Raw genomic sequence first — 26,976 nt, forward strand, 5'->3', positions numbered from 1 at the left:
CTTTCTGTTTACTGTCTATGGAGCTTATTAAATAAGCTGCATTAAAATGAGTCCCAAGTGCTTCTTTCTTCACTACACTGCGGCTTCTGATGCCATTTGGAAATTGATTAAATCAGGAACAAGTTCTTTTTTTTCCCGAGGCCAGTGAATTGTCCCAAATGTGTTATTAAATTTCCCTAAACATTGGGTCTATATATGAATTAGTCCTATATTGCTTATTTTTCTACCTATACATAAAAGTATTAGTTTCTTGTGATGCGGGCCATTAATTATCTACACTGCTCTTCCTATTTCTGTGTATAATTAATAAATCTATTAATATGTGGTATGCTCATTTTACATCTATGATTAAATCAACAGGACTTCTTTTAGAGTAGCCACTGTTAGGGGATAATTATGAAAAACCTTGGTGGTTATTCAGAATAGAAGATTATCTATAAAGCTAAAATAAAACTCCTATCCATCCTTATGAAATATAGGCTATATAGAATGGATATAAAATCAAAGAGAGGAAAAAATTGGCTTCTTTTTCAAATATTTTCTGAAACTATCATTATAGATAAACAAAATCTAGTTATACAGATAGCTCTGTTTTATTTTGCTTTTTACTATACAAAGTAACAGACAGTAAATTAATTTATAGTACATTAATTCTGTAAAGATCCCAAGATCTTTACAGATCCCAAGAATTTGAAGTATAAAGCAGGGTTAAATTCTTATTGAAAAATCATATATTTCCAATGAAAGAAAATAGATTTGACTATGGATTCATATATATGGTACATTTTAAATATCATATTTAATCTGAAAAATAGAGTGCCAAAATGAGCACTATAGTATTGATAATACTACCTTTCAAGGATATTTGTTCTTATAAATTTATTTTTTAAAACTGGATTCTTTTTAAAGAAAGCTAATTATTGTATTCTCCTAACATTTCCCATTATTCACCTTAGACTCATCTGTTACCACTAATAGGTCTGAAATAGTTATTCCTTTTTCTTCCAGCTTCATGGAGGTATGATTGGCAAGATATTAAGTAGTCCTTATCACTAACATTTTAGAGCATATTAATTATTGCAGCCACCTTTTTACAAAGAGCCTTAAGTAGTGAGTGAAAAACTGGACACATTCTTTTGAATCATCATTTCTGAATTGCAAAAATCTCTTCTAGCATTTAGTAAGTCTGATTGCAAAGTTAGTCAGCATTTTCTGAAGGAAATGGACATTGTTTGGTGCACTAGTACACTGGGGAGGGAGATGAACCTGCCAAAGCTTTGAAGGCAAGGAGACTTAGTACTTGGAAGCCAAGGAAGAGGAGAGAGTTAAGTGTGAGAGTAGGGAGACACGGAGAGAGAAGAGTACAATTTCTCGCTGGTATGTCTTTGTATACTCTCACACCTTTCATGCCTCTTCTTATCCATATTGGTTCCTCAAGCACAAGGGAGAAACTGCACTCTTTCTCATATTCCTCACGGTCAAATATTCTAATGGTAATGATTTTCCTGTGGGAACACAAGACAAAGGCAAAACAAATGGTTGGAGTCACACGCTCATGCTCTAGATGTCCAAGCTGGATGTTACTGTGATGTTATGGAGGGACAACTGGCAGCACATGGACCTCCGCGCTGTGGAAAAGGGCACCCGGGCTGCTCTCAGCTGGCCTTCACCAAGTTTTCTCTGCTCATGCGTCACATACACAAATTCTTTCTGTTTTGCCTAGCAGTGGCTAGGTACCCCCGAATTAGAAAGGTCAATCAGAAAATTGGCTTCATTTTTGACATTGCTCAACAGCTATACCAAATTTCCCAGAAATAGAGGCTTGATTGACCGCACTGGAAATTAATCTTTCAGACACAGCACATGCAGCATGGCTGTAATTGGCCTGGCAAGCTGCAGGGCCAGCGAGAGGTCTATGCCCGCTACACTACACAGGCGGAGGGATGTGTGCGCTGTAGGTTGTGTTCTGAAGAGTGCAGGCATCCGGGGCGGCACAGGCCAGCGCGGTTGGGTGCAGCCCTGGAGCAGCTCCCCCACCTTTCTTCTCACTCATCTCCACCAGCCGGGGCTCTCCAATCTCAAGGAAGAAGGTCTTGTTTTTCTCATACTCCTCATCATCAATTACCTTGACTGATATTGTTTTGCTGAAACAGAGAAAAATAGAAATTGACGAACAAGGGGAAGAGGAAAGAGAAGGAACATAGAGAAGAGGAAAGCACGGTTAACACATTGCATGTCTTCCACACAGAGAGAAATGGAGAAACGTCTGTGCTTTAAGTTTTCTCTTCAAGAATGGGTATCAAGATAGATCTGAGAGACTGGAGAGGTCACCCAAGGCATAGCTCCCTTGCCCAGGGCCACAGAATTAATTTGAACAAAGTAGAGTATTCAGCACTAATAAAAGCATTATGAGAAGGAAAAGCAGAAAAGCACAGAGAGCACAATAATAAGAAAAGAAAAATATATTCAGTGAATGCCTTAACTGTGGATTATCTGAGCCGTGCCCTGGAATTCACTCTTTCAGATCAAATCAGTAGGTCATCACAGACATGGACAGTTTACCTCTGAGTGGTAGGCTTATGGGTCATTATTTTTCTTTCATTGTGCTTTGCTATATTTCCAAACATATTTGTGCCATGAAATGTTATTAAAATAATAAATATATATCAGCATCCCCAAAGAAAGCATAAAATCTTTTATTGTACCCAGTGTCTTTGACTCTATCTCTTATTCAGGTTAGTCAGATTTTTCCACCTGGACCCAAACAGGAAGTTGCTCATGTTTTGTTTGCCTTTCTAAAATGGAAGCTGTGGCCTCCAAACAGCTGCTTTGCAAGGTGGGTGGCAGCGGTGTGGGTGGCGGGGACTCGCGCTGCTGTCGTTATTTTCATCCCTCCAAAAGTTGTTTTAACTTTCACTAAATATGCCACTTACGCTACTTTCAAACTCCACCCACACACCAAGGCATTTCAATAAGGATTCTTCCTGGAATACAGCCTTTGGCAGTTCTCGCCCCTGGTCCTGTGGCTGAGTGACTGACTGGCAGGTAGGACAAATGCAAATGTTATGCAAATCTCAACTTCCAGTAAACACCCTTGATGACTCTGAAAATAAATCAATCTGATGTTGCCTTTTAAATAATAAAGGCTTAAACATATCCTATATTACAACTTACTCAGATCCCCACATGCTTGTTTTTCTTTTTCTAAAAAAAAATTAGGAACCTCGGCCTACCACAATGCTGACCAAAGTTTTCTAAGTGATATGATTCTAGAGGCACTACGTTTTAATGACATGGCCATTCTTTAATTATGGTAAAGTTACCTAGGTATTCTGAAAAGAAAGTGGCCTCTAATCTTATTCCTGTTCTTTTTTTTTTTTTAATCAAAGCCATCGAGTTTTATTTAGACCTATGCATGCTAAGTAACATTAATTGACTTTTCTGGTTAAAATCATATCTGACCTGATTGAACTGGAATATTTAATTATTTCTCCATGTCTGAAAATACAAGTTATTAGAAGAAGCAGAAGAGAACAGACATTAGGAATGATTAGTGTACTTTCTATTGAAATACTGAACTTGATCTTATATGTTAGACCAAATTTACCCTACAAAAATATACAAAATATCTGTCTTTGTTAAAAGAACTTAGGCATTTAAGATATTAATTTCTATCTTATGGTCTTGCAGTCTTAAAGTATAGCTGCACATCTCTACTATAACAGCCAGCATCATAAGACCAAGAGAGGGAAGAGTGAGGGGCACTGAAAGGCCTTGTTACTGTTCTCTGGAGTGATAGTCCAACACTCACATTCATGAGTTTGAATCTGAACTTTGAACTGAAACACCTCATCATGAGAATGCCATATTGTAACATTTTTCCTTACACTACTTAAAAACATTGGATTGTTTATTTCTCTATCTTGTGTTCCTAGCCTAGCTGCATTTCATATTTTTTTTGAATTACGGACATAAAGAAAGCATAGTAGGGATGATAAGAGTTGTCTTGCTAATGAGATAAGTATTTGTATAGAGAAGTTTCCTATTTTATGCACAAAGGACAATATAACAACTTATTAAACAGAAACAGCCAAACAACGTTGTTTCTTCTTTTTGGAGACTATCATAGAATTTAGTTCTCTGTTGTAATCACTTTACTTTGAACACTCTGAAAGCAGACGAATCTGAGCAGTAGTTACATAGATTCATAACATTTGTTTGCATGATAAAATAAGCATTTATACTTTATCATTAAGGTATCACCATTCACGAGAATCATAATCCTTAGAAAATATTTTAGTATTTGATAGCTGTGATATGGAAAACTGAAAGATGAAGAAAGTAAGTACATCTGTAGGTGCCTTGTAAGACATCAAAAATAGATGGCATTTGCATAATGGCATATCATTTCAAAGTCATTAGTAATAGAATCAATAATGCTCCTGACAGGAGGAGCCATTAAATTATATATTGATTTAGCTTCTCTTGCGCAGTAAAGCTATTAATAGGAAACCGTGATTATTAAAGGACATTTTAGTCGATCTAAAGTGGCAGAATGAAGTCAGTCCTTATGAGCTAGCCCTCTAAATCAAGAAAGGCAAAGCCAGAAGGCATTGTAATGTTCACCATCTGTGCCAGAATATAACTATTTCACCCCCAAACAAAGCTGAAATTAATGTGATTTTTAATGGAATACATGATCAGGACACTTTCTCCTCACTCCCCAGAGCCAAGTGGATGAAGAACCTTCACTTCTTCCCTCACAATGAGACAGGGTTAATTTAGTGATGACTGATCCAGTTAAACTGCCTTGATAATGGGATGCCTGTTTGTATAGGAAAAGGTACCAGTTTTATGCATACAGGTCTGTATAACAACTTTTCCATGAGATGGGGTTGGTTTGGTGATGACTAATCCAGTTAAATTGGCTTAATAATGGCACAAGCAGGCCTCTGTTTCTCAAAGTCCTGCAGCAGAGATAAAATCTCAAGGAATGAGGGAAATTAAAGCTCCTTCAGTTTGCCTCATGATCACACCAGTCCCATGTCTCAGGGACTCCATCTCCCTGAGAATGCAGATCTAGGTTGTTCTGTTTTGATTATTGTTCTGAGAAGCGGTCAAGTAACTGCTGTTACTTCTTTAAATTGACAGGTTAATAACACCACCAACGCTGGGGGTAGTGCCATACACCTATAATCCCAGTAGTTGAGAGGCTGAGACAGGAACACCATAGATTCAAAGACATCCTCAGCAAGGTAGGGGAACTATCAGCAACCTAGCAAGCCCCTATCTCAAAAACAAATAGCTGGGCATGGTGGCGCATGCTTGTAATCCCCACGCTTGGGAGGCAGAGACAGGAGGTTTCAAGCCAGCCTCGCTGGCTTAAGAGAGCCTGTTTCCAAATTTTAAAAAAATATAAAAATAGGTCTGGGAGTGTAACCCGGAGGTAGAAGGGTTTCCGGGAACCCCAGTACCACCACCAAAAACAAACAAACAAACAAACAAACAAAAAAAAAAAAACCCAAATAAAAACAATATAAAAAGGCTTGGGAGCCAGGTGTAGTGGCTCCCAAAGGTTTAGGGTGTAGCTCAGTAGAATGCCCCCAGGTTCAGTCCTCAGAACCCAAACAACAATAACAACAATGACCCACCACCAACAAGAAAGCCTGTAACTAACTAGTAGGTAGACAAATCTCTTTATTTGAATATAATTCCTGTATTATTATACTAATAAGCAATAGAAAAACTGGTACCATGAAGTTTTTAATTATTATAATATATATTATACACTTGATTTTTTGTTATATAACTATTTAAATTTGAACATCATACTATAAAAATTGTATTTTCTGGAAGTTAGCAAAGCAGTTACAAATCTTATGACAACATTAAAATATTTTTCAATATGGACAATTTCTTATGGAAAAAATCTGTGGTTCTATTTCTAGGAAGAAAAAGGCATTTGGTTAAGAAAGATCAATTTATTTAGTGGAAAAATACAGATGATTCCTTTTGATCTTTGCAGTACCTTTCATGTGAGGACCCAAACCAGTATCCACACTCATTTCTCAGCCTCTCTCTCTCTTATCTGATGGGTCTCAAAGGACCCAAGCTCTTCAAACAGACTAACAAGTTGTCCTTGTAGCCGGTGGTGACTCAGACAGACAGCGAGGAAGGCAAGAAAGACATGGCTTTATTAGTGGGGGCCGAAAGAGAAAAATCTTTTCAAAATTTATTTAGTCTTTCATCATTAAGCCCAAAGTGGTATAACAGTCTCTTTTTCATTTTAAGCCTCCATTTTTTCTTTCTGGGGTTTCTTTTCCCTAAGACTGTCCTTGATGTTAGCAGATGAGAAAAAGAAAAAGAAAAAAAAAAAAAGATGTTTTGGAGGATTAGAGAGAAGACTCCTTTCTAAATCCTCACACAAAAGAATTTAGTGTCTCCTTTCTAAATCCCCACACAAAAGATTTATTTAGATGCTACAATGACTTTTTATTTTTAAAGATTTGCTATCACTTTAGGCATCCACAGAGGTCAGTGGAATGATAGGACTTTGCATTTCTTAATACACAGATCTTCCTAACAGCCCTAGAAATAATTTTTCTACCTACAGTTTGCAGAGAAAACAATGACTCCCAGTACATTCCAAGGTCACAAGGTGCATTTCCTGCTACTGACTCCAAGGATTGGTACCTTTCAATTATGTGACCCACAGTCACTCACCAGCTCCCTCATTCAGTCAACTATGCAGTATTTTTATTACCACTCTAAAGGACCTGGACCGTTATTTTAAATTAATGTATATATTTATTGTTTTATCTTTATATTGCCAAAGCCTTCCTGTATGAACAATGACAGAATTCCAATTCTATTTTTGAAAGAATTGCAGCTCAGGTTATATTCCATGATGGCTGTCTTAGAAAATTAGACCCTTAAGGATATGAAGATTTGATTGAAAAGCGCCATGAACATGTAGGGGCTCACTAACTCAACTAGTAGCCTCATTCTTACCCAGGGCTGCTTATTAGAACTGCTGAATCTCAAGCCCCATCCCTGACCCGGGGAGTCACAATCTACATTTTAACAAGATCCCCAGATGGCTTCTTTGCACATGGAAGTCTGAGAAGCAGTGAGAGAGAGGCAAATGGGTTCTTTTATTAAGTCCACAATAAATCAAAGGGCTGGTGATAGTGGTGTTTGTGTTTCAGACTTGACTAGATGTTAGATTCATCCATAGAACATTACAAACTATGAATGTCTGGGCCCACTCCAGATCAGCTAAATCAAACCCTCCACTTCTGGGCACCCACTACGAACATAGGTTTTAACAGCTTTTCCGTTGATTCTAATATGTAGACAGATTAGGAACTGGCTAATGCACAGTCAGAATGTACGGACTGCTCTTTAAAAGAATGCACTCAAAAAAGAATAGATAGAATTGTGAGAAAGTCATAGTCAAAACTAAATTTTTAACTAATCAGCAATCTAGACTAAAACACAGGAGAAACATTTTACTTTGTCCGTCACTGATTTTCTGTTCTGGATTACATTGTGTACTTAAAGTTGTTTTCTCTTTTCAGGAAATACTGGTCTCAGCAGGCAGGTGACCTTAATAGTATAGGTGAGAAAACACCTTTGGCATTTAGGCAGCAGAGTTTCCACTCATGCAGAGTAATTTTCTTCTCAACAAAGTGATAGGGACTCTGGTGTGATGTTTTTACACTACAGTGATTATATCTGGAGAGTACACAAACCTAAGGGAGCCAGTTGCCAAAGAAGAAAGACCTCATCCACCACCGATACTCTGACCCATGTCAGTGAAAGACCATATTGGTGAGACCGGAACCTTCCACATGTAAGCAACCACAGTCTCGGATTCAAGGAAGAAGTGCCCCAGGACCATCACATATGGACCCTGCAACTTCTCTGGCCATAAAAGGAGGATATCAGGATAAGATGAGTTTGAAATTTGATCCATAGTACGCCTACTATGAAAAGCTTCAGGAGAAACTCCTACAACTCAAAAAGACAACATGACCCCCAAATGGGCAAATAATTTTAAAAGGCACTTCTCCAAAAAAAAAAAGATGACAAATGGCTAAAGAAGATAATAAATGCATGAAAAGATACTCCGCTCATTAGTCATCAGAGTAGTGCAAGTTAAATCCACAATGAGATGCTAAGTCATACCCACTAGGATGGCTATATTAAAAAGGACAGATAATAAGTGTTGGTAGGAATAAGGAGAAATTGGAACCTTGATACACTGTAGGTAGGAAAGAAAAATGGTGCAGCAGCTACTTTTGAAAAGTCCTCAACATTTTAAAAACAGAATTGCCATATGACACAGAAATCCTACTTCTAGGTATATGCCAAAAAACTAAAACACATGTCCGCACAAAAACCTGTACACATCCACAGTACCATTATTCATAAGAGCTAATTAATGAAAACATGCCCATAAACTGATGTATGGATAAAGAATATAGAGTATATCCACACAAAACTTTGAAAACCTTATGCTAAGTGTAAGAAACCAGACACAACAGGTTACATGATTATATAATCCCATTTATATGAAATGTCCAGAATAGTCAAATATAAAGACAGAAAATAGATCAGAGGTTGTCTAGAACTATGGCTTTGGGTATAAATGGAGGGCAGAGGTGACTGCTAATGGGTATGGAATTTCATTTTGGGGTGACAAAATGTTCTAAAATTGATTTTAGTGATGGTTGCACAATTCTAAGAATGTACTAAAACCCACTGAATTGTATATTTCAAATAAATTTAATTCTATGGTATATGAATTTTATCTCACTAAAGCTATATTAAAAACAAGCTTTAGAATAAATCAGTCTTATAATAGAATTTTACTCAGTTCATAAGAAAGAACAAAATTACATCATTTTCAGGAAAATGGATAAAACCTGAGTATATTATGCTAAGTGAGAGTAGCTAATCACAGAAAACCAAGGGTCCTATGCTTTTTCTCTTATGCAGAAGCTAGAGAGAAAATAGGAAACAAAAACAGCTTTAGAAAAAAGGGGAGAGACCAGTACATTAGTGAAAGGAAAGTGGGGTGGGGCTGGGGAGGGATGATGAGGGAGGGGAGACAGAGGATTGATGACGGAAACAGTTCAAATAATGCTTCGTCTATCTATGAAAGTATCACTACCAATCTCACTAATGTGTACACATACAGGGACAAGGGGGAGGAGGGAGGAGGGTGGGATCCAGAGTGCTGTGTGCATGCATGTTATATATGTTTGTATTACTTTGAAGTATAATTACAAAGGAGAGAGAGAGAGAGAGAGAGAGAGAGAGAGAGAGAGAGAGAGAGAGAGAGAGAGAGAGAGAATGTGTGTGTGTGTGTGTGTGTGTGTGTGTGTGTGTGTGTGTATTTTTGCAGCACTGGGAATTGAACCAGGGGCATTCTACCTCTGAGCTACACCCCCAGTCCTAGCTTTTATTCTTTATTTTGAAATAGGGTCTTACCAAGTTGCAGAGGGCCTCACTAAGTAGCTAAGGCTGACTCAAACCTGCAATCCTCCTGTTTCAGCTTCCCACGTACTGGGATTACAAGCGCGCACCACCAAAAATGACTGTATTTTTTTTTTTTAAAGAAAAGGCTGTTTCCTTGGGTTATAAAACATTGATAGAACAGTAGAATTTTCAACAAGGAGTTTCAAATTTTGCTAGCACTGCCAAACAGAAAACTGGAGTGCCGAGTGGCATGAGACTGAGAAAACCATTTCCATCACAGGAAGTGCCACTGCTGTGTCTGTCAGCTCCACTGCCCCTCACTCCATTTCTTTGCTAGAGATTTTCTCAAAATGTGAGCTGCCTTCTCCAGGATGGAGGGCTAGTGATGCTGTGCTTTGACAGGCTAAGCATTTCTGGTGGCCGTTACTGTGGGTCTGAATTCCTTGGCTTGTGTAAAGGATTATTTTTATATTATTTTATAGGTGCATTATAATTTCATATCATAATGTAAATCATGTTGACAGTGACATACACACACACAGCATTTGATGCCCCCTCCCCTTCGCTGCCTCCCCGTACCTCCTTTCCTTATACAGAGTACTGAGATTGACATTGGTGTTTTCACATATGTGTACATAGTCAGTGGCAGTAATTCCTTCAATGAGCCTCACTCTTCCTCCTCCCCTTCTCCTAGACCACCTCTCTGGCTCTACTGAAGTTTCCCCTCCATTATTTGGAGTCCCTCTGGTGTCCCCTCTACTCCCTAGCTTCTGCATATGAGAGAACACAAATGACCCTTCATTTTCTGTGACTGACTTATCTCACTTAACATAATGTTCTCCAGGTCCTTCCATTTTCCTGCAAATAACAAAATTTTGTTCTTCTTTGTTGCTGAACAGACTTTCATTGTGCCCATATCCCATAACTTTGTAATCCATTCAGCTGTAGCTAGACACCTAGTTTGGTTTCATGATTTGGCTATTGTGAATTGTGCTGCTATGAACATGGTTATGCATATAGTACTGTAGTTCTCTGCTTTCAACCCCAAATACCTCAGCTGAAGAGTGGCAAAACCAAGTTATGAACCCAGGTACTATGAGCTTCAGTTCAGAACCCTTGAACCCAAGAGTGGTATAGCTGGATCATGTGGTGGACCCATCCCCAGTTTTCTGAGAAATTGCCACAGTGATCTCCATAGCGGCTTTATCACCAATGGTGTAGAAGAGTTTTTATTTCCCCACATCCTCACCAACATTTATTATTTTTTGACTTCTTGATGATTGTCATTCTGATAGGGGTTAGATGAAATCTCAGTGTAGCTTTGATTTGCATCTTCCTGATTGTATTGATATTGAGCATTAGTGTCAGAACCAGGATTCTTTCATGACCTTTGCTTTAAAAGAAAAGGAAAGGACTGCAGTCATAGGTAATGCCTGCTGCCCTTGCAAAGTCAGAAGCCCTTTGCCCACCACCTCAGGCTCCCTTGTTGACATTTATTTCTCTCTACCTATATGGAACAATTCTTTTGTTGTAACTTGTCTTGGTATCACATCATTTAAATTCCTGGTGCATTTTAAGCCTTTTATTTATTTTTTCCTACCTTCAAGAATTTATTGATGAGTTGCTTGGTGATTTGAGGTTAGTGAAAGAAAGGAACAGTTAGAGAAGATTCATGCATATATTCTTGTCATTTATCTGTAAATGTCTCCTCCCTATTAAACATTCCAAATAAAAACAGGTTGCTATCATACTATTATGCTAATATATTTACATTATTTTAGGTTATTGGTGAAAAACTTAGAGCATGGATTCATTTGGGAATTTAATTAAAATGCCATGCTGGGATGATCACAGAATAGGACTACCTTATGACTTAAATCAATCATTTTTTTAATTGAAATGGCAAGGGTTCTGAACTGAGGCTCATAGTACCTGGGTTCATGACTTGGCTTTGCCACTCTTCAGCTGAGGTGTTTGGGTCAGTTCTGGAATTATCCTAAATATTGATGTTATAATTTATCATATGGGATTAGTGAAATTTACTTCACAGTGATTATAATGTTCACAGCATTGAGATGATCAAACAATAGGTATCATTGTTCATCAAATGTGGATAATAAAACTTCACAGGTTAGCCAGGCATGGTGGTATGTGCCTGTAATCCTGGCACTTGGGAGGCTGAGACTGAAAGTTTGGGGACAGCCTCAGCAAGTTAACGAGGCCCTAAGAAACTTAGTAAGACCCTGTTTCAAAAATAAAAGTAAAATGGACTGGGGGTGTAGCTCAGAGGTAGAATGTCCTTGGGTTCATTTTCTACTACCATAAAATGAAACAAACAACTTCACAGGATGCTGCAAAGATCACATAATGCATGAAAAAAGTTTTATAAAAGGCTATCAAATGTCAGGTACTATTGTTATAATTATTTGAAAAGCAGTGGCTTATTTGTAGTTCCTACTTTCTGGCTCACCTTTTTACTAAAAGCAGCAGCTGGTAAATGGCAGAGGTTGGAGTCAGGACATGTTCAGTGGAATGAGGAACAGCACCCATGGCCCCGCTCTCATGTGTAGCTTTGGATCACATCCCATTTGATGGGGTATCCAAGCTCAGACCCTGTGCTTAGCTTCCCTGTCCTGGCTCTGCCAGGCCCCCACTCACAATAGCTGGTGAATGGAGATAGAAGTCCTACTTTTGCTGGAGTTCCTGTTATGAAGCAGAGCTGGACAAATAGTGGGAGGAAATTCTGTAATTTAAATAGACTCTGAAGTTGAGAGTTGCTAAAGTAGCTAAACCTAAGTAATTCTGCGGAAGGCTTTGTTGCCCCTGCATCCCTCTTTGTTCTGTCAAGCAGAGTGGGGGGTAGAGACAGCTGAGAGTTTGCTGTTTTAGAAAGACCTGGGAGCCGGACGTGATGGCGCAGGCTTGTAATCCCAGCACTTGGGAGGCTGAGACAGGAGGATCGCACAGGTTCGAAGCCAGCCTCAGCTACTTAGTGAGGCTCTCAGCAACTTAGTGAGACCCTGTTTCCAAATAAAATATACAATAGGTCTGGGGGTGTAACTTGGAAGTAGAAAAGCCCCTGGGTTCCACCCCCAGTACCACCAAAAAATAAATAAAGACCCGGGGTATTTTAGAGAGTACCAGAGTTGGGTCTGTACCAGTATTGGGAATGGCCTAGGAAGATTTGAGAAAGCTCTGTTATTAATATATTTCAAAAATAGTTGTGTCAAAATGGCGGCAGACATGGGTAAAGAAAGGACTTGATTTCTGCCTTAAATAGGCACTTATTCCAATGTAAATTAACCTAGCTTAAAGTAGTTAACCAGTCAATAGGAAAAGAGAACTAGGCCTGTCTCTATCTAAAGACAGATCTTAAGAGAGGAGAACTAGGCCTTTCTCTAAAGATCTACATGATTGGATAAGCTAGCTAAGATGGTAGGAGGGGTCGACCTTCATGGAAGGAGACATCTTGCCACACCTTATAGGGGGAGGTACCTTACAGGGTAAGGGGAGGTACCTTACAGGGACGTTCACTACGTCAGAGTCACGCAAACAAGATGGAGGTCATGGGTATAAAAAGTCTGGTCCACATGTAAGCCCTTTGATGTACTCATTCGAGTCATCCCCTCATGCCATTTGGATATGGGGCTGTATTTCTATTTTCTGTATTTCTCTCTTTCTAATAAACTTCTTTAAATCTTCAGCAATGGTCCAAGCTATGCACATTTATTCTTAGCTTAGGACAAGAATCCATGGTTTTTTTCTTCTGTTTGGGGTCGTTTTGGGATTTGTTATGGGTTGGGGGAAAGTGTGTCTGGGACCCTAGCAGGGGTTCCCGGGGAAAAGTTTCCACCACCATCTTCTCCCAATCCGTAACAGGGTCCTCCAATAGAACCTTCCCTGATTTTATTTTCCTCTGCCCACTTTGGAAACTGAATGGCAACAGATTCATTTTTTTAATGTAAAATAGGAAAAAATATAATTCTTCTTTGGTCTCATCTTATCATTCCATTCCCTCAGTTGTCAGCTCTAGTTTGAACAACTTTTTTTCTTTTCTTTTCTTTCTTCTCTTCTTTTTTCCTACCTTCTTTTCTCCAGAAGACATGGCTGCTACTGCAGGAACCCAGAGTCACTGTTCCAATAAATAATATGCTGGGCATTCTAAAGTCCTCATGAGCCCTCTGTCCCCAACATTCTCTCCTTTAATGGCTGGCTATCAAAAAATGACATGAATGGAGAAAATGACATGGATGCATTAAATATTGACCATAATTTTGTAATGCATAAATTTACACCTTACCATTACCTCACTCCTTTGCAGTAAGTAAACATCAGTCTTAAGGAGCATAAACTGCCCCAGACTCCATTTCTTAACTAAATATGCATGCCAAGACAATTTGTCCATTCAGTGAAATATAAAGTGGGCCAAGCTTTGGATACCATGTTGAAATATGTAAAAATAAATTTGGTCTGTATTTGTTATTGCTCAATAATATTGGAAGCAGGGCACAGTGGCACGTGTCTATAATCTCAGTACTTAGAAGAATGAGACAGGAGGATTTCAGGTTCAAGGCCAACCCTTAGCAACTTAGCCAGATCCTCAGTAACTTAGTAAGACCATTTTAAAATAAAAAAGGGATGTGGGTGTGTCTTGAAAGTAGAATGGCTTGGATTATATCTTCATAGCAAAGTCTCACTAAATTGCAGAGGGCCTTACTAAGAGGCTGAGGCTGGCAAGGAACTTTAATCCTTGTCTCAGCCTCTCAAGTACTGGGATTACAAGTGTGTGCCACTATGCCCAGCTTTTTCCATCTTTTTCAAAAGCACACTTCGTCCTGAACATTCTTTGGTTGGCATTAGACTTTTTCCAAGATTACATCTATCTTTGGTCCTTCCTTTGTTGTCAAAGTTTCTTTATTCAAAGAGTTTGAAGAAAACAGTATAAGAATTTCCCTCTTAGAATGTTACAGGACAGCAGCTAGAATACACAGAAAGCATCTCTTTCAGAAAGATGTCCCAAAGACAGAACACAGAACACTAGAAAATAAGCTGGGTTTTTCTAAGCCTTTAAATTAATATTCTTTCTTTCTTTCTTTGAATTCCTCCCTTCGTATCTTCTTGGTCATAAAATATACAGAAACGAACCAGTCCGTCTCCATGTGAATTTATATAAAATAGTCTTTAAAAGGAATGCCAGATATTTTTTGAACACAGCTAAAATAAACCACTAAAAAGTAAATTGATGGAGATTTTAAAATTTCACCTTTTTATCCTATGCCTTAATATTTTATTACTATTTTACATTAAGTCAAGCAAGCAATATTTGTGTCTTCATGGTATATATTTAAAAATACATTTGGATTTTACAGATGAGGAAACAGACATAGATTAAATCATTTGTATGTGATCACAGGCGGTCCCATTCCAAAAGTCTCAGTTCTTGCCTCTATAGTATCCGTAGTCGTAATAGATACAATCAATTTAGTACCTAATACGTGCTGCCTCTGTGTTATAAAACACAGAGGCAGCACGTATTAGGTACAAAATGATTTTATCTATGTCTGTTTCCTCATCTGTAAAAGTGCAAGAATTGTGTCTATATCATAAGGTTGTCAAGGGAACAGGAAGATTAAATGAGGAAGCAGAACAGGACCTGGTACACTGCATGTGACACAGAGGAGCTGGCTCTCAGCCCTCTGGCCTCATCAGGCTCCAGAAAACCAGGAGCTAAGGAGTCTTCAAGACTATGGGATTAAGATAACACACCAGCAGACTGGACGTTGGGAAGTCAACTCAGCCTTCTTGGACTATGTGGTCAGCAGAAATACCAAGAGCCAGAACCTGATCAGACAGTCGCTAAAATCAAACCTACTGAGGCAGGACAATAGTCTATTGTGCTCTAAAAATAAAACTCTGCACTTCCCCAACTGATGAGGAGAAACTCCATGTGCTGAGAGGCAAACACATGCGTTGAATAGTCACTAAGGTACCTGGAGTTACTTTTAATTTACTAGCATAGCAGGAATTACCCCCCAGGGGGAAACTGAAGCTGGTAATGAAATGTGCATCGCATGTAGGGGCTTGGTTTGAGCCAGCCTAATATTCTCAGTTAGTGCTGTCTCCTTTCTGGTTGAGCAGAAGCCCCCAGCAAAAAGCCTTGTTCCTCCTACATTTGTGAATCTGCCTCATTCTTCTGATAGCGACACAAGAATCCACCAAACCAGTAACACAAGTGCACAGTAAGCGACGAGTATGATGATTATTATATAGAGGAAGGAGAAAATAGAATAAAAGCTAAAGTGTTTCAATAAACTTAATTTATTGATATCAACACATAGGTCAGTAGCAATCAGTCAGCAACATATACTTTCAAAATCAAACTTCCAATTTATTTCTTTGGCTCTTGCTTTCCTTAATAACTTCAATAAAACTAGGCTTGTTTTTGGAAGACTTCTGTCCTTGTTTATGTGAAACATAAACTGCCAAAATGAACAATGTTTTGCATTAATAAGCTTGTATTTCATGGATTCTTCTCACTGAATGTAATTAAAATAGTGTGATTGCTTCAAGATAATGTGTGTTCTTAAATTGTTTTCTTGCTTATTAAAGTCGATGCTTGTTCATTGCTGAGAATCCACCAATAGAGAAATGAAGAAAAAAATAACCCATAATCTCACCTCTGGACATCAGGGATGGCTAATTTTACTGCATTTCAGTTTCTTATTTGTATAATGAGAGGTGAACAGGGAGATTTCTGCGATCAAGGATAGAGAGATTGTACTTCTCTCAGTGAGACATCTTTAAATGTTTTAATTTTTCATTAAATTGCCAAAATTATTATGAGCTTTTGCAAATTTTCTGTGGATGAGCTATGTGGGCTTAACCCTTGAAATGGTGAATGTTTGCTTTCCCTACCGTCTTCATCAATGCTTGGGCTCAACCCTTGACTCAAAGTGAATTTTAATTCTCTCTCCTCCTCTCTCCTCTCTCCTCTCTCCTCTCTCCTCTCTCCTCTCTTCTCTCTCGTCTCTCTCTGCCTTTGTGGAAGCTCTTGTCTGAATTCTGCCATATAGAAAAAATGTGTATGTTCATATTTAAAAGGAGAAATTCTCGTCTTGGTCATTGCTAATCTTTGGTTCATTTTTCTGGAAAAAAATGTTAAGGTTCCAGCTACAATGCTTTTCCCCCTAGATGGTCGTTTTAGTTACCTTGCTTAGCATCACCTTTGTTCCCTAACACATACTTCTTTCTAAATCACTCACAAGTAGCGATGCTTAGTGCCCTTCCACTAATCACCCATACCTAAGTTTGTAATCAAAGTAGCAATAGCCTATTTACACTATATTTCAGCTCTTCTCAAACTTTCCAGTCTAGAAAACAACAAAAATAAAAACATGAAAAAAACCTCTCAATTCTTTTCATGAAAACTTCCTTTTTCACCTCTTATTATACAGATGAGCAAACTGAGACTCCATGAAATTATCCATCTGAAAGCTAATGGATATTAGAGTTAGGATTAACTCATCTGGCATTTGTTTACTCTGCTATTATCCCAGTGTATTTCTCTCTGGCGCTGCTGAAATCCAATTTACTATTCTTTCCAGAAATCACTTTCTTTCCTGCTTTCTTTTTAAGGCTGACATCAGAAGGAAGTGTAGGATTTTCTTTGGTAGCTCGCTGCCATTTCCCCATGGCTTAATGCTGAGGTGCTTTAAGCTTTTAATGGCTCATACAGTAGAAATGTGAGCCCTTTAATACAGATGGTTGTGTGGAATTATGACCCGAAGAGACTTTGACCTGAAACAAATCTACAACATGTATGGAAACTCTGGAAGAAGAGTCATGGTAAAAGAAAAGTCGGTCAAAACCATCCCCCATCTTGCTGTATCCCATCCTCTGGGGATCACACCCAGCAGTTGCCCTTCTTTGTGCTTTTCTTCTTTTTTTTTTGATAGGAGTCATGGTGTTGAGTCCTTAGCAACCATTGGGTAAAGAACATGATCAGCTGCTTACACTGAGTTGAAATGGTCAGTAATTGTGTGTATGTGTGTTTCCCACTTTAAAAACAGACTTTTTTTTCCCTCTTCTAGTACTGGAGTCTAAACCCAGGGTATTCTACCTCCAAGCCACACTCTCAGCCCTATTTTTTATTTTATTTTATTTTTTTGCGGTAATAGGGATTGAAGCTAGAGGCATTCTACCTCCAAGCTATATCCTTAGCCCTATTTCTTATTCTTTATTTTGAAACAGGGTCGCGCTAAGTTGTGGAGAGCCTCACTAAGTAGCTGAGGAGGGCCACAAACCTGTGATTCTTCTGTCTCAGCCTCACAGCTACTGGGATTACAAGCGTGTGTCACCATGCCCGGCTCCAATTTTTAATTTATTTTGAAACAGGGCCTAAGTTGCTGAGGCTGGCCTTGAACCTGCAATCCTCCTGCCTCTGCCTCGCAAGTCAAGCACTGAGATTACTGGCATGTACTATCATGCCCAGCTAATATACGTCTACTTTTAAAGGGATTTTCATTGTCTTAATTCAAAGGGAACAGTTATGGAAGGAATTGGCTTTGCAATAATGTGGCAAGCTTGTGAGCATGCTCAGTAGTGTTCCTCTCTGGGTTGAAATGCTTCCTGACTAATCACAACACATAAAACTTAAAATGGATGTATATTGTGAATCGACAATTATTACCGACAAAATAGCAAGGACCTTGGTCCGCCTCATGCTTTCTGCTGTTGTGTTTTGCTCTGCCAAACCTAATGATTCACAGACTGTAGACTCTTCCTGAACTTTTCACTACAGCACTTATTGGAATATTTAAATCTGAGTATTCACTTACTTTAAAAAATCAAATCACACCAATTGTTATCTTGGAGTTCATATTCCTAACAGAAGGCACCTGAGACACTTTACAGGTAAGCATCACAAGATAAAATTAGCAAGAAAACACTTTCGCTACAATGATACTAGTCATTTAAAGTTTAAAATCAAAATGAATAAAAAACAAAACGGACTTTATTGGCTTTGAACTGAAAATGTGTTTTGCTTTTCTTCCTCCCCTTTTATATTTCTTGTTTGTAATGGAAGTTTCCCCAGTTAGACTTTATAGAACCAGAGCAGGTTTATGGAATGCAAATAATGAGATTGTTTAACAAAATTGAACCACTGGACCAAGCACAGTAAGAAAGTACTTGGTGAGCAATTCTTAGATTAATCACAGCCTTCTTTCTGATGAGCTGCATGTAAAGTACACATTGATTGTAATGGAAAATGTGGAAGCAGGCTTTTACATAAAAAAAATTTGTATGGATTATGTGTGGTTCAGTTACTGCTCAAACAGCAAATCTTCATCACTTTTTTAACCTTTTGACCCAAATGTAATCTTACAGGGAAAGGTCATTGTGTTACTTTGAAAATTTTTCAGAATGTACTTTTGTTCAGAGAATCATGCAGGTTGAGGGTACATATGAGATCTATACTTTCATTTAAACACAATCTATAGCTTTGAGCTGTAAATCTTTGTGCAGTCACTTTCTCTCTTCATATTTTTATTTCATCAAGTGTAAAAGAAGCCTGTACTCCTAGATACTCTGGAGCCTTAGGAAGGAGGATCACAAATTTGAGGCTGGCCTTGGCAACTAAGTGAGATCCCATCTCAAAAATAAAAGGGCCAGGGGAAATAATTCAGTGATAGAGGAGCTGTGGGGTCAATTCCTAGTAATGAAAAAAAAAAAGAGGAGAAAAAATATGTAACTTACAGGGCTAATATAAAATATAAATGAAGCAATGTATATAAAAATTACTCTATATAAGGTGCTTTCATTATTGTCTAGCTTAAACTTCTGATTTTGAGACTGGATGAACTTAAGTCTCGTGTGTGTGTGTGTGTGTGTGTGTGTGTGTGTGTGTGCACGCGAGCGTGTGTGTTACTGGGGATTGAACCCAGGGCTGAGTTACACCCCCAACCCCATTTTATTTTTCATTTTGAAATAGGATCTCAGCCAGTCATGGTGCCACACACTTGTAATGTAATCCCAGTGCTTGGGAGGCTAACACCGGAGGATCACAGGTTCGTGGCCAGCCTCAGCAACTTGTGAAGCCCTCTGCATCTTTGTGAGCCCCTGTTTCAAAATAAAGAATAAAAAGAAAATAGGACTGGAGGTGTATCTCAGGTAGAATGCCCCAAGGATCCATCCCCAGTACCATACACACACACACAAAACAAGAATGAAACAGGATCTCACTAAGTTGCTGCGGGCCCCAGGAAGTCACCAAGGCTGTCCACACACCTGCAATCCTTCTGCTTCTGCCTCCCCAGTGCTGGGATTACAGGCATGTGCCACCATGCCCAGCTAAACTTAGGTCTTTTTATCTCAGTAATGTTTCCAGTAAATTAAAACTTTCTAACTTTCATTCTAAAAATATGTATAGAGTATTAGTAGGAATATTAAAATATCCATTTTGAAAAATAAGAGTTTTCTGTGTGAATGGGAAGGCAAAAATATCCAATGCCTATCTTGGATCTCTTTTCAGAGTTTTATTTTACATGCATGTAACTGAAGCCTTTAGAAACTATAATAGATATAATTGACTGAAAGAACATAAACAAATACCTTTTAAAATATTTATTGTGATAATGTCCCATTTGATTTTAGCATCTGCATTAACTTTAGTCATGCAGAATTGGGTTCAACATATTAATTATGACATATGGTACCTTATATGAAAGGAGTCCTAAGGGAAAGCTTTGTAGTGTACTTCAAGGGCAGGTCTATATATTCTGAGTAAATCTTAATAATTTAAGAGAAATGTGACTTTTTCAGTTTTTGTATTATGGCCATTTATGGATTTTCTCTCTCTGTATCAGTGTGCTGTCTTGGTGTAACATTTATAGGTCTTCGATACCATTTCTATTGAGTTACCTTTGTGTTTGTAGAATAATCAAAATCCCCTTTACAGTTTTTCTAAATCTTCCACAAAGCCAGACTTACTGAGATTGAGATTGTTGAGCCTGGTAATGGCATTAAAAAGAACCTAAAAAATATAGTTCTGGGTGTTCAGGCCTCCAGTTATTAAACTCACTTGGCAGTGCCACAGGATAGGATAGCATGTGTACTTCTGGTACACTCCCCATGACAGGGAGCAGAGGGCTGGCAATGGGTATTTGCTTAATAGAAGTTTGTGACTGACACATCTGAGCTCATTGACACAAGTTTGTACTTGAGTTAGTGCCAATCCATCGAGGTGTTTTGCATTTCTTAGGAAAAGGCATCCTATCCATTTTCCAAATAAAATGCAGGGTTTTTTAGTACAGACTTCACCAAGACAATGGACAAATTGAAGTGTATAAGGTGACTCAAGCCCATGGCAGGAACATCATCAGGAAGGGGCAGATGAACTCAGCAGTGTGTGTCAGATTCCTACAGCATATTATTCCACTCAGTCCTTCTATAGGCCTTTGCTGAGTATCCAATTCTGGGTCAGACCCACATTAGGTGTCTGGGATGAAAGAAGAGTGTGATTCACAGTTTAGAGGAGGGACAGTTATGTGAAGTAAAAATTATATACTTTCATGTGTGTCAATTATAAGTAAAGGCTCTGTGCTGTGGGGGCACAGAAGATGGAGAACGTCACAAAAGGAAGAAAAACGGGCTGAGTCTTGAAGAGGAATTTTGCTGGGAAGTAATGTGTTTAAAGTTTAAAGACAGAGTCACACACACACACACACACACACACACACACACACACACACACACACCAAACTTAGTCCAAAGGAACAGGAAATTAAAATGCTGGACATGTTTAAGAAGCATCGAATTCTGATTTGTGTTTATGATGTGCATGTTTGTGGTGGAGGGTAGAAGGCAGATGGTGAGAGTGAGGTGAGAGAGAGAGAAAGAGAGTGCACGCTTGGGGTGTACCCTAAAGGCAGATTGTCCTTGGTTTCAGTCCCCAGTACATACACACACACAGACACACAGACACACACACACACACACACACACACACACACACACAAACAAACAACAATAACAAAAAAAGAAACAGGAGGAAAAGCATGGAGATCTCCCGTGTACTGTCATAGGGAATGTCATAGCCTGAAGTTCTTCCCGAATACTCAGCAAGGTGCTCCGTCAGCATATTTTAAAGACATTTTTGGCCTCCTGTCTCCAGCCTACCTCTGACAAAGCTGCAGAAACAGAAGTTGCTCTAATTTCTTTTCTTCAATTTCTCCTTCCTGAAAACTTGTCTGTGGGTTAGAGAAAACAAATTGAAATTCCACAAATTGCTCTCTTTGAGCTCTTCCTTTTGCCTGCAAAGATCGATTTCTTATAACAAGATGGAAGTAGTAAAATACAAATTCTAGTGGAGAAAACACCATCAGATTGGAAAACCAACTTGATTTGCATGAAGAGAAAATCTAATTATACACCACCATTTCAGGTTTGAGCACATATTTCGTTTAATTTTTATGAATGATGAATGGTTTTCTGTGACAGAATGATATCTGGGCATATATGTTGAGCTCTTTAAAGAATTTATCAAAATCTAAAGTCTCAGGTTAATAAATTACATGGAAAATTGCTATCATGTTACATTATCTTACCCAGTATTGGCAGGAGGTCTGATGAGATAATTATAGTCAACATGATGTAATGAAATGGAAAGCTACAAGTGAGGTGTGGAGAAGGGTAAAAAGAATAGTATTTCCTGATCCGGTGAATACTCAAAAAGAAAAAAATGACAGGTTCCCCAGCAGGCTGTGTGTGTGTGTGTGTGTGTGTGTGTGTGTGTGTGTGTAGAAAGAGAGGGAGGGAGGGAGAGGGAAAAAAGAAAAAGAGAATAATAAAATGTCTTGAGGTCTGTGGTAATAAATAGTAATTTAATATTGGAGATAGATGAGGTCTAGGATGATTGGATGCATACATAAAATGGCACCTACGCCTTACTTTTCCTTGTGGTAAGCATATGGGGATGGTGAGTGGCAGTGTTACTGACTTTGAGTGTCTGGAAGAAAGGCTAGAATACATAGGAATTCCATAGTATTTGAAAAATGAAAGAAAGTACTGTTAAAACTTCAGAATAGGTTAGAATCTGTTGATCAACAATATTATTGTTGAAGCCTAGAGGGCGGGGCTAAGTGCTTACGAAGGCTTCCATTTAAGGTCAGGGTGGATGGGTTGGGCTGAGAAAGCTCGTTGGGATGAGCTTGGGTTTGTAGAAAATCAGGGAAAGGGGATAAAGCTGAGAAAGAATTCAAAGAAAAATGGCGGCCTTCACAACACCTTTCCCCCAGACTCTCTACTCCTTTCCTCCCATGTCTATTCTATTGTCATCTCATTATCTGTGACTTTTCTTAGTTATTTAAGTAAATGGTGATTTCAAGGGTCTGAGAATGGGAAATACGTGAGAAAATAATTTGAGAGGTTAAGCAATACTGTAGAGAGAAGATGATCATCCTTGGTATGTATAGTGCAATTTGTGACGGAAAATATCTTATAGAACTTACAGAATAAATGTCTGCAGACACTGTCTGCATGGGAGGTCTCTATATATTTTGCCATCACATTGAAATGGCAATTGAAAATGTGAGCTGATAGACTTTTTTGTAAAGAGGTGATCTTAGAAAACAAAAATCTGTAGAATGTGAAATCCAATTCTACAATAATATCACTGGAAATAATATAATAGAGTGAAGTTAGAGAGGGAGGGAGGGGAAAGGAAGGAGAGGGAGAGTGAGAGGGAGAGAGAGACTATAAGAAGGCTAAGAAAGAGTAGTGTCTTTGGGTTTAGGGTAAACACTTCAATTGAAGAAGGAGAATCTAATATGTCAAAACCAGAAGACTCATCAATCAGAAGGCAAAGAGGGGACCACTGGAATAAAGAAAAGAACTAATCAGTGGTTGTGCATTCAAAAGAATTTCAATGCAAAGAGAAGTTGAATGAGATGGTAGAAGCAGTAGTGATGGATGGTGACTTTACAAAGGAGGTGGTATAAGAAAATTCAAGTATAGATGAAAACTTAAGAAATGGATTCTCTGTGAAAATCAGGTTAATTTTGCCTTGAGAAATCAGCCTCTGAACTCATGATATCCTGAGACTTATGGAAGGAGTATAATATTGGACCACTGGGTCTTTGGAGCTTTAAAGACAGGCATATAGACTAATCCTTACCATATAATTAAAACCCTTAGATATGTAGGTGAAGGAGGAGCAAGGGGAATCTATAATGATAAAATCATTCCTTATAAATCTGATGCACTGATCCATTAAGTGGCATTAGGAAAATATTTGACTAGACCTGCTGCTATTCTCACGTTAAGAAGCTCAACAGCAAATATAAAATAAAATACATAAAATAGGGATGGGTGTGTAGCTTGGAGGTAGAATTCCCCTGGGTTCAATCCCAAGTACCACACAAAAAAACCCCACAAAACAATAAACTTCCCTAAACAAAACAAAACAGCTTTTATACCTGTTTAACTCCATGCATGTATACAGCTTATGAAATTAATTCTTCTCCATTGATTGATCAGAGGTCATATTCAGATAATGAAAGCAAAGAATGGTTCTTTGAGGCTCTTGCAGATTCTTTTTAACTATTTTAATAGGTAAATTCTCTACAGGTCCATGGTCTGTATATTAATTAGTGGTAAAAGTACATTTGTTTTCTAATAGAATGACTAAGTCTATAGAGTATTCTGCTGGGGGCGGGGGATGCTCTTTATGGTAGATCGATTTGTTCTATAGCCTGTATAATTCTCTATTACAGGATGTCATGGAAATGCTCCTGTACATATCAAACACACATCAATGGCTGCAAATAAAATGAAACCGAGCATTTATAATTGTGGAATTGGACCAGGTTTATTTCATTTACTCCATGCAACACCATTTGCTCCAGCTCCCGTTTAGGGGTTAGATAAAATAATTTTGACTGTCTTTCAATAGTGATAGCCCGCCTTACAAATTTAGCATTTACTGAGGGATCTACTTGCTATGCATGCATGTAACTGTACTGTTTTCTCTGAGCCCAGAAATCACTGGCAGAAGTGACAGCTGGCGCCTGGGGATGGAGCTGTAATTTCATTGTGCAGTGTCTGAGGCTGGAAATGAAGCTAGCAAACCACAAATGCCAGAGACATTGTAAAGAAAATGTTCCTTAGGAAGTACTTTCCAGTTTCTGAGCAATCAATTATTCCCTAACCTACACACTGACTTTTATGAATTAAATAACTTAGGAAATTCATTTAATTAAGAAGGCAGTTATGATAAAATAAGATTTTTTCCTTTTTAACAAGAGATTGCTCTGATATCCTCCCCTGATTTGTATCTACTTTGTCTGATGTGCATATTTTTGAGTCTTCTTCCATTTCCTCAAATCTTATAAACAAAGAATCTCAAGCAAAATTCAGCCCTTTTAGAATGTAAGAGAACTGGGTATTCAGGGCAAAACTGATGGTCTCCATGACTCCTTCCTGTTTGAAATTGTTCCTGTCTTGTTAGACCTTTTCTCATCCCTGTGGAGTTCCAAATTGGTTCTATGGCCAAAGTTCCAGGGAAGAAAAGAATATTCCTTGGTATGGCTTTTGTGGAGGGAAAGCAATGCTTCCCTCCCACATCTTTGGTTCTGTTAGTTGCCTAGAACACCAAACTGAGCACCCAACCGAGCCACATGGTGCTCACCAGAGGTAACCAGATAGGGAGCAGAGAAGACCATAAAGTTGAGGTAAGCTCAAAGCTTCTAAGGGAACTTGCTGACTCTGGTCAGGCCTTTGGGAAGAAGGAAATATTGAGGATTTTGGAGGCAATTCTTCTATGAAGATATAAGATGAAATCATATAGCTAAAATTTATTTCTACCTTAAGTGATTGAAAACATTACTGTGAATCTATTTTCTTCTTCTAAAATCAGTGTGTGGTAGTTTACATGAACAGGTACAATGGAAACATGGAAACCTGGCAAAATTTAGGAATTAGAAATAAAGGAGATGCCAGGGCATGCTTGTAATCCCTGCACTTGGGAGGCTGAGACAGGAGGATCGTACAGGTTCAAAGCCAGCCTCAGCTATTTAGTGAGGCTCTCAGGAACTTAGTGAGACCCTATTTCCAAATAAAATATAAAATAGGTCTAGGAGTATAGCTTGGAGGTAGAAAGCCTCTGGGTTCCATCCCCTGTACCACCAAAAAATAAAAAATAAAAATAAAAATAAAGGAGAGCTATGTGTTGGGGGAGATGATGGTATCAAAAACTTCTTCACTTAGGAAACAACTGTATTTAAGTAAAGTATCAGTCACATACATGGCTTCATGTGACTGGACATTCCTTTGCAGAATGCTACAGAGTTCTAATTGTATTTTCCCAGCCTAGAAAGATAGTATATAGATATTGATACTATACATTTATTTCATACACTCTCTGAGATGCTAAAAATACTTGATGACATTATCTAATTAATCCATAACATTTCAATACTCCAAAATTATGTGATTTTATTTAAAAGTGGGTTGAACTAAAAACATTTACATATTTTTTTTAAATCATTGGGTTTAGGGTATATGATGGGGACCCATGTAGAATTCTGGAAAACAGAAGGATTAAATAATAAATTTTTCATTATTTAATTCTATGGAAGCAGTGGAAATGAAGATTGCCTATTTGGGAGCCTTGATTGAGTTAATGGTAGGTCACTGGAATGGAACCTGGAAAGTGCTGTGTTATCTTGCTTTCCTCATAAACCAACCCTCCACTAGACCAACACAAGACCCTCTCAATCTTTCATGATCACACTAGAGAGACCAGCCCTCCGACTGTAAGTATTTGTCTAGCCTATATTGCCAGTGAGCAAATCTCTGGCAGCCATTAGGATTGATTTCCTCTAAGACAGATATTGCTACAGAACAAGAATAAACAATGAAAGAAGGCTTTGAAGGTCATGCAAAATTGCTCATGGTTAAAATCTTTCTTTGTATTTCTAGGTTTGTATGAATTAGAAATTTGTAAGCAAACCAAGCAGATTCTCCCATTCAACTTGCAAGGGAACTATGCCCTCAAAATCCTTCTTCCCATTTAGAAAAACACAGGAACAAAAACTCAGGCCCAGAGTTTGTGCATTTTGACACACTACTGCCTCTACATGAAACTTGACCACTGAACAATGGAAAGGACTGACATTAGGCTCTTGCTCTTACTTTTGGTTTTAGCAGAACTAGGTGAGGAATTACTCCTTATTCATCAGTGGCCATATTTGGCAAAGCAAGTCTTTTCCTCCCATTCCCCATTATCATTTATCCCGATGAAGCTATGACACAGACCAGATGTCATTCCAAAGTTAAAATTACATTGTTTTCATAACAAAGTCAGCTTACATCATTCTTAAAGACATCACACTAATGTCCCTCTGTATACTGTCACAGAGAGGGTGAGCTAGATGTTTCCAAAGATTGTGCCAAACACCAACTATGGGAGGAGAGAAATGTTTCTCAGGGCAC

General features: G+C 38.4%; 1 protein-coding gene across 8 annotated transcripts in view; it reads right to left on the reverse strand.

Moving 5' to 3' along the window:
* SLC8A1 (solute carrier family 8 member A1) overlaps positions 1-26,976 on the reverse strand; it is a gene marked incomplete at both ends in the record, with an annotated part of 328,617 nt that overhangs the window by 67,371 nt on the left and 234,270 nt on the right. For 3 of the 8 annotated variants that reach the window (XM_080710995.1, XM_080710992.1, XM_080710993.1), the window contains one exon: positions 1,402-1,505. In XM_080710995.1, coding sequence (XP_080567121.1) covers positions 1,402-1,505 — 104 coding nt within the window. Of the gene's footprint in view, positions 1-1,401; positions 1,506-1,995; positions 2,145-26,976 lie in introns of all 8 variants that reach the window. The other 5 variants (XM_080710994.1, XM_080710991.1, XM_080710990.1 and 2 more) reach the window with 2 other exon arrangements.

Source organism: Muscardinus avellanarius (genome assembly GCF_963383645.1).
Source record: "Muscardinus avellanarius genome assembly, chromosome: 15".
NCBI classification, from domain to species: Eukaryota; Metazoa; Chordata; class Mammalia; order Rodentia; family Gliridae; genus Muscardinus; species Muscardinus avellanarius.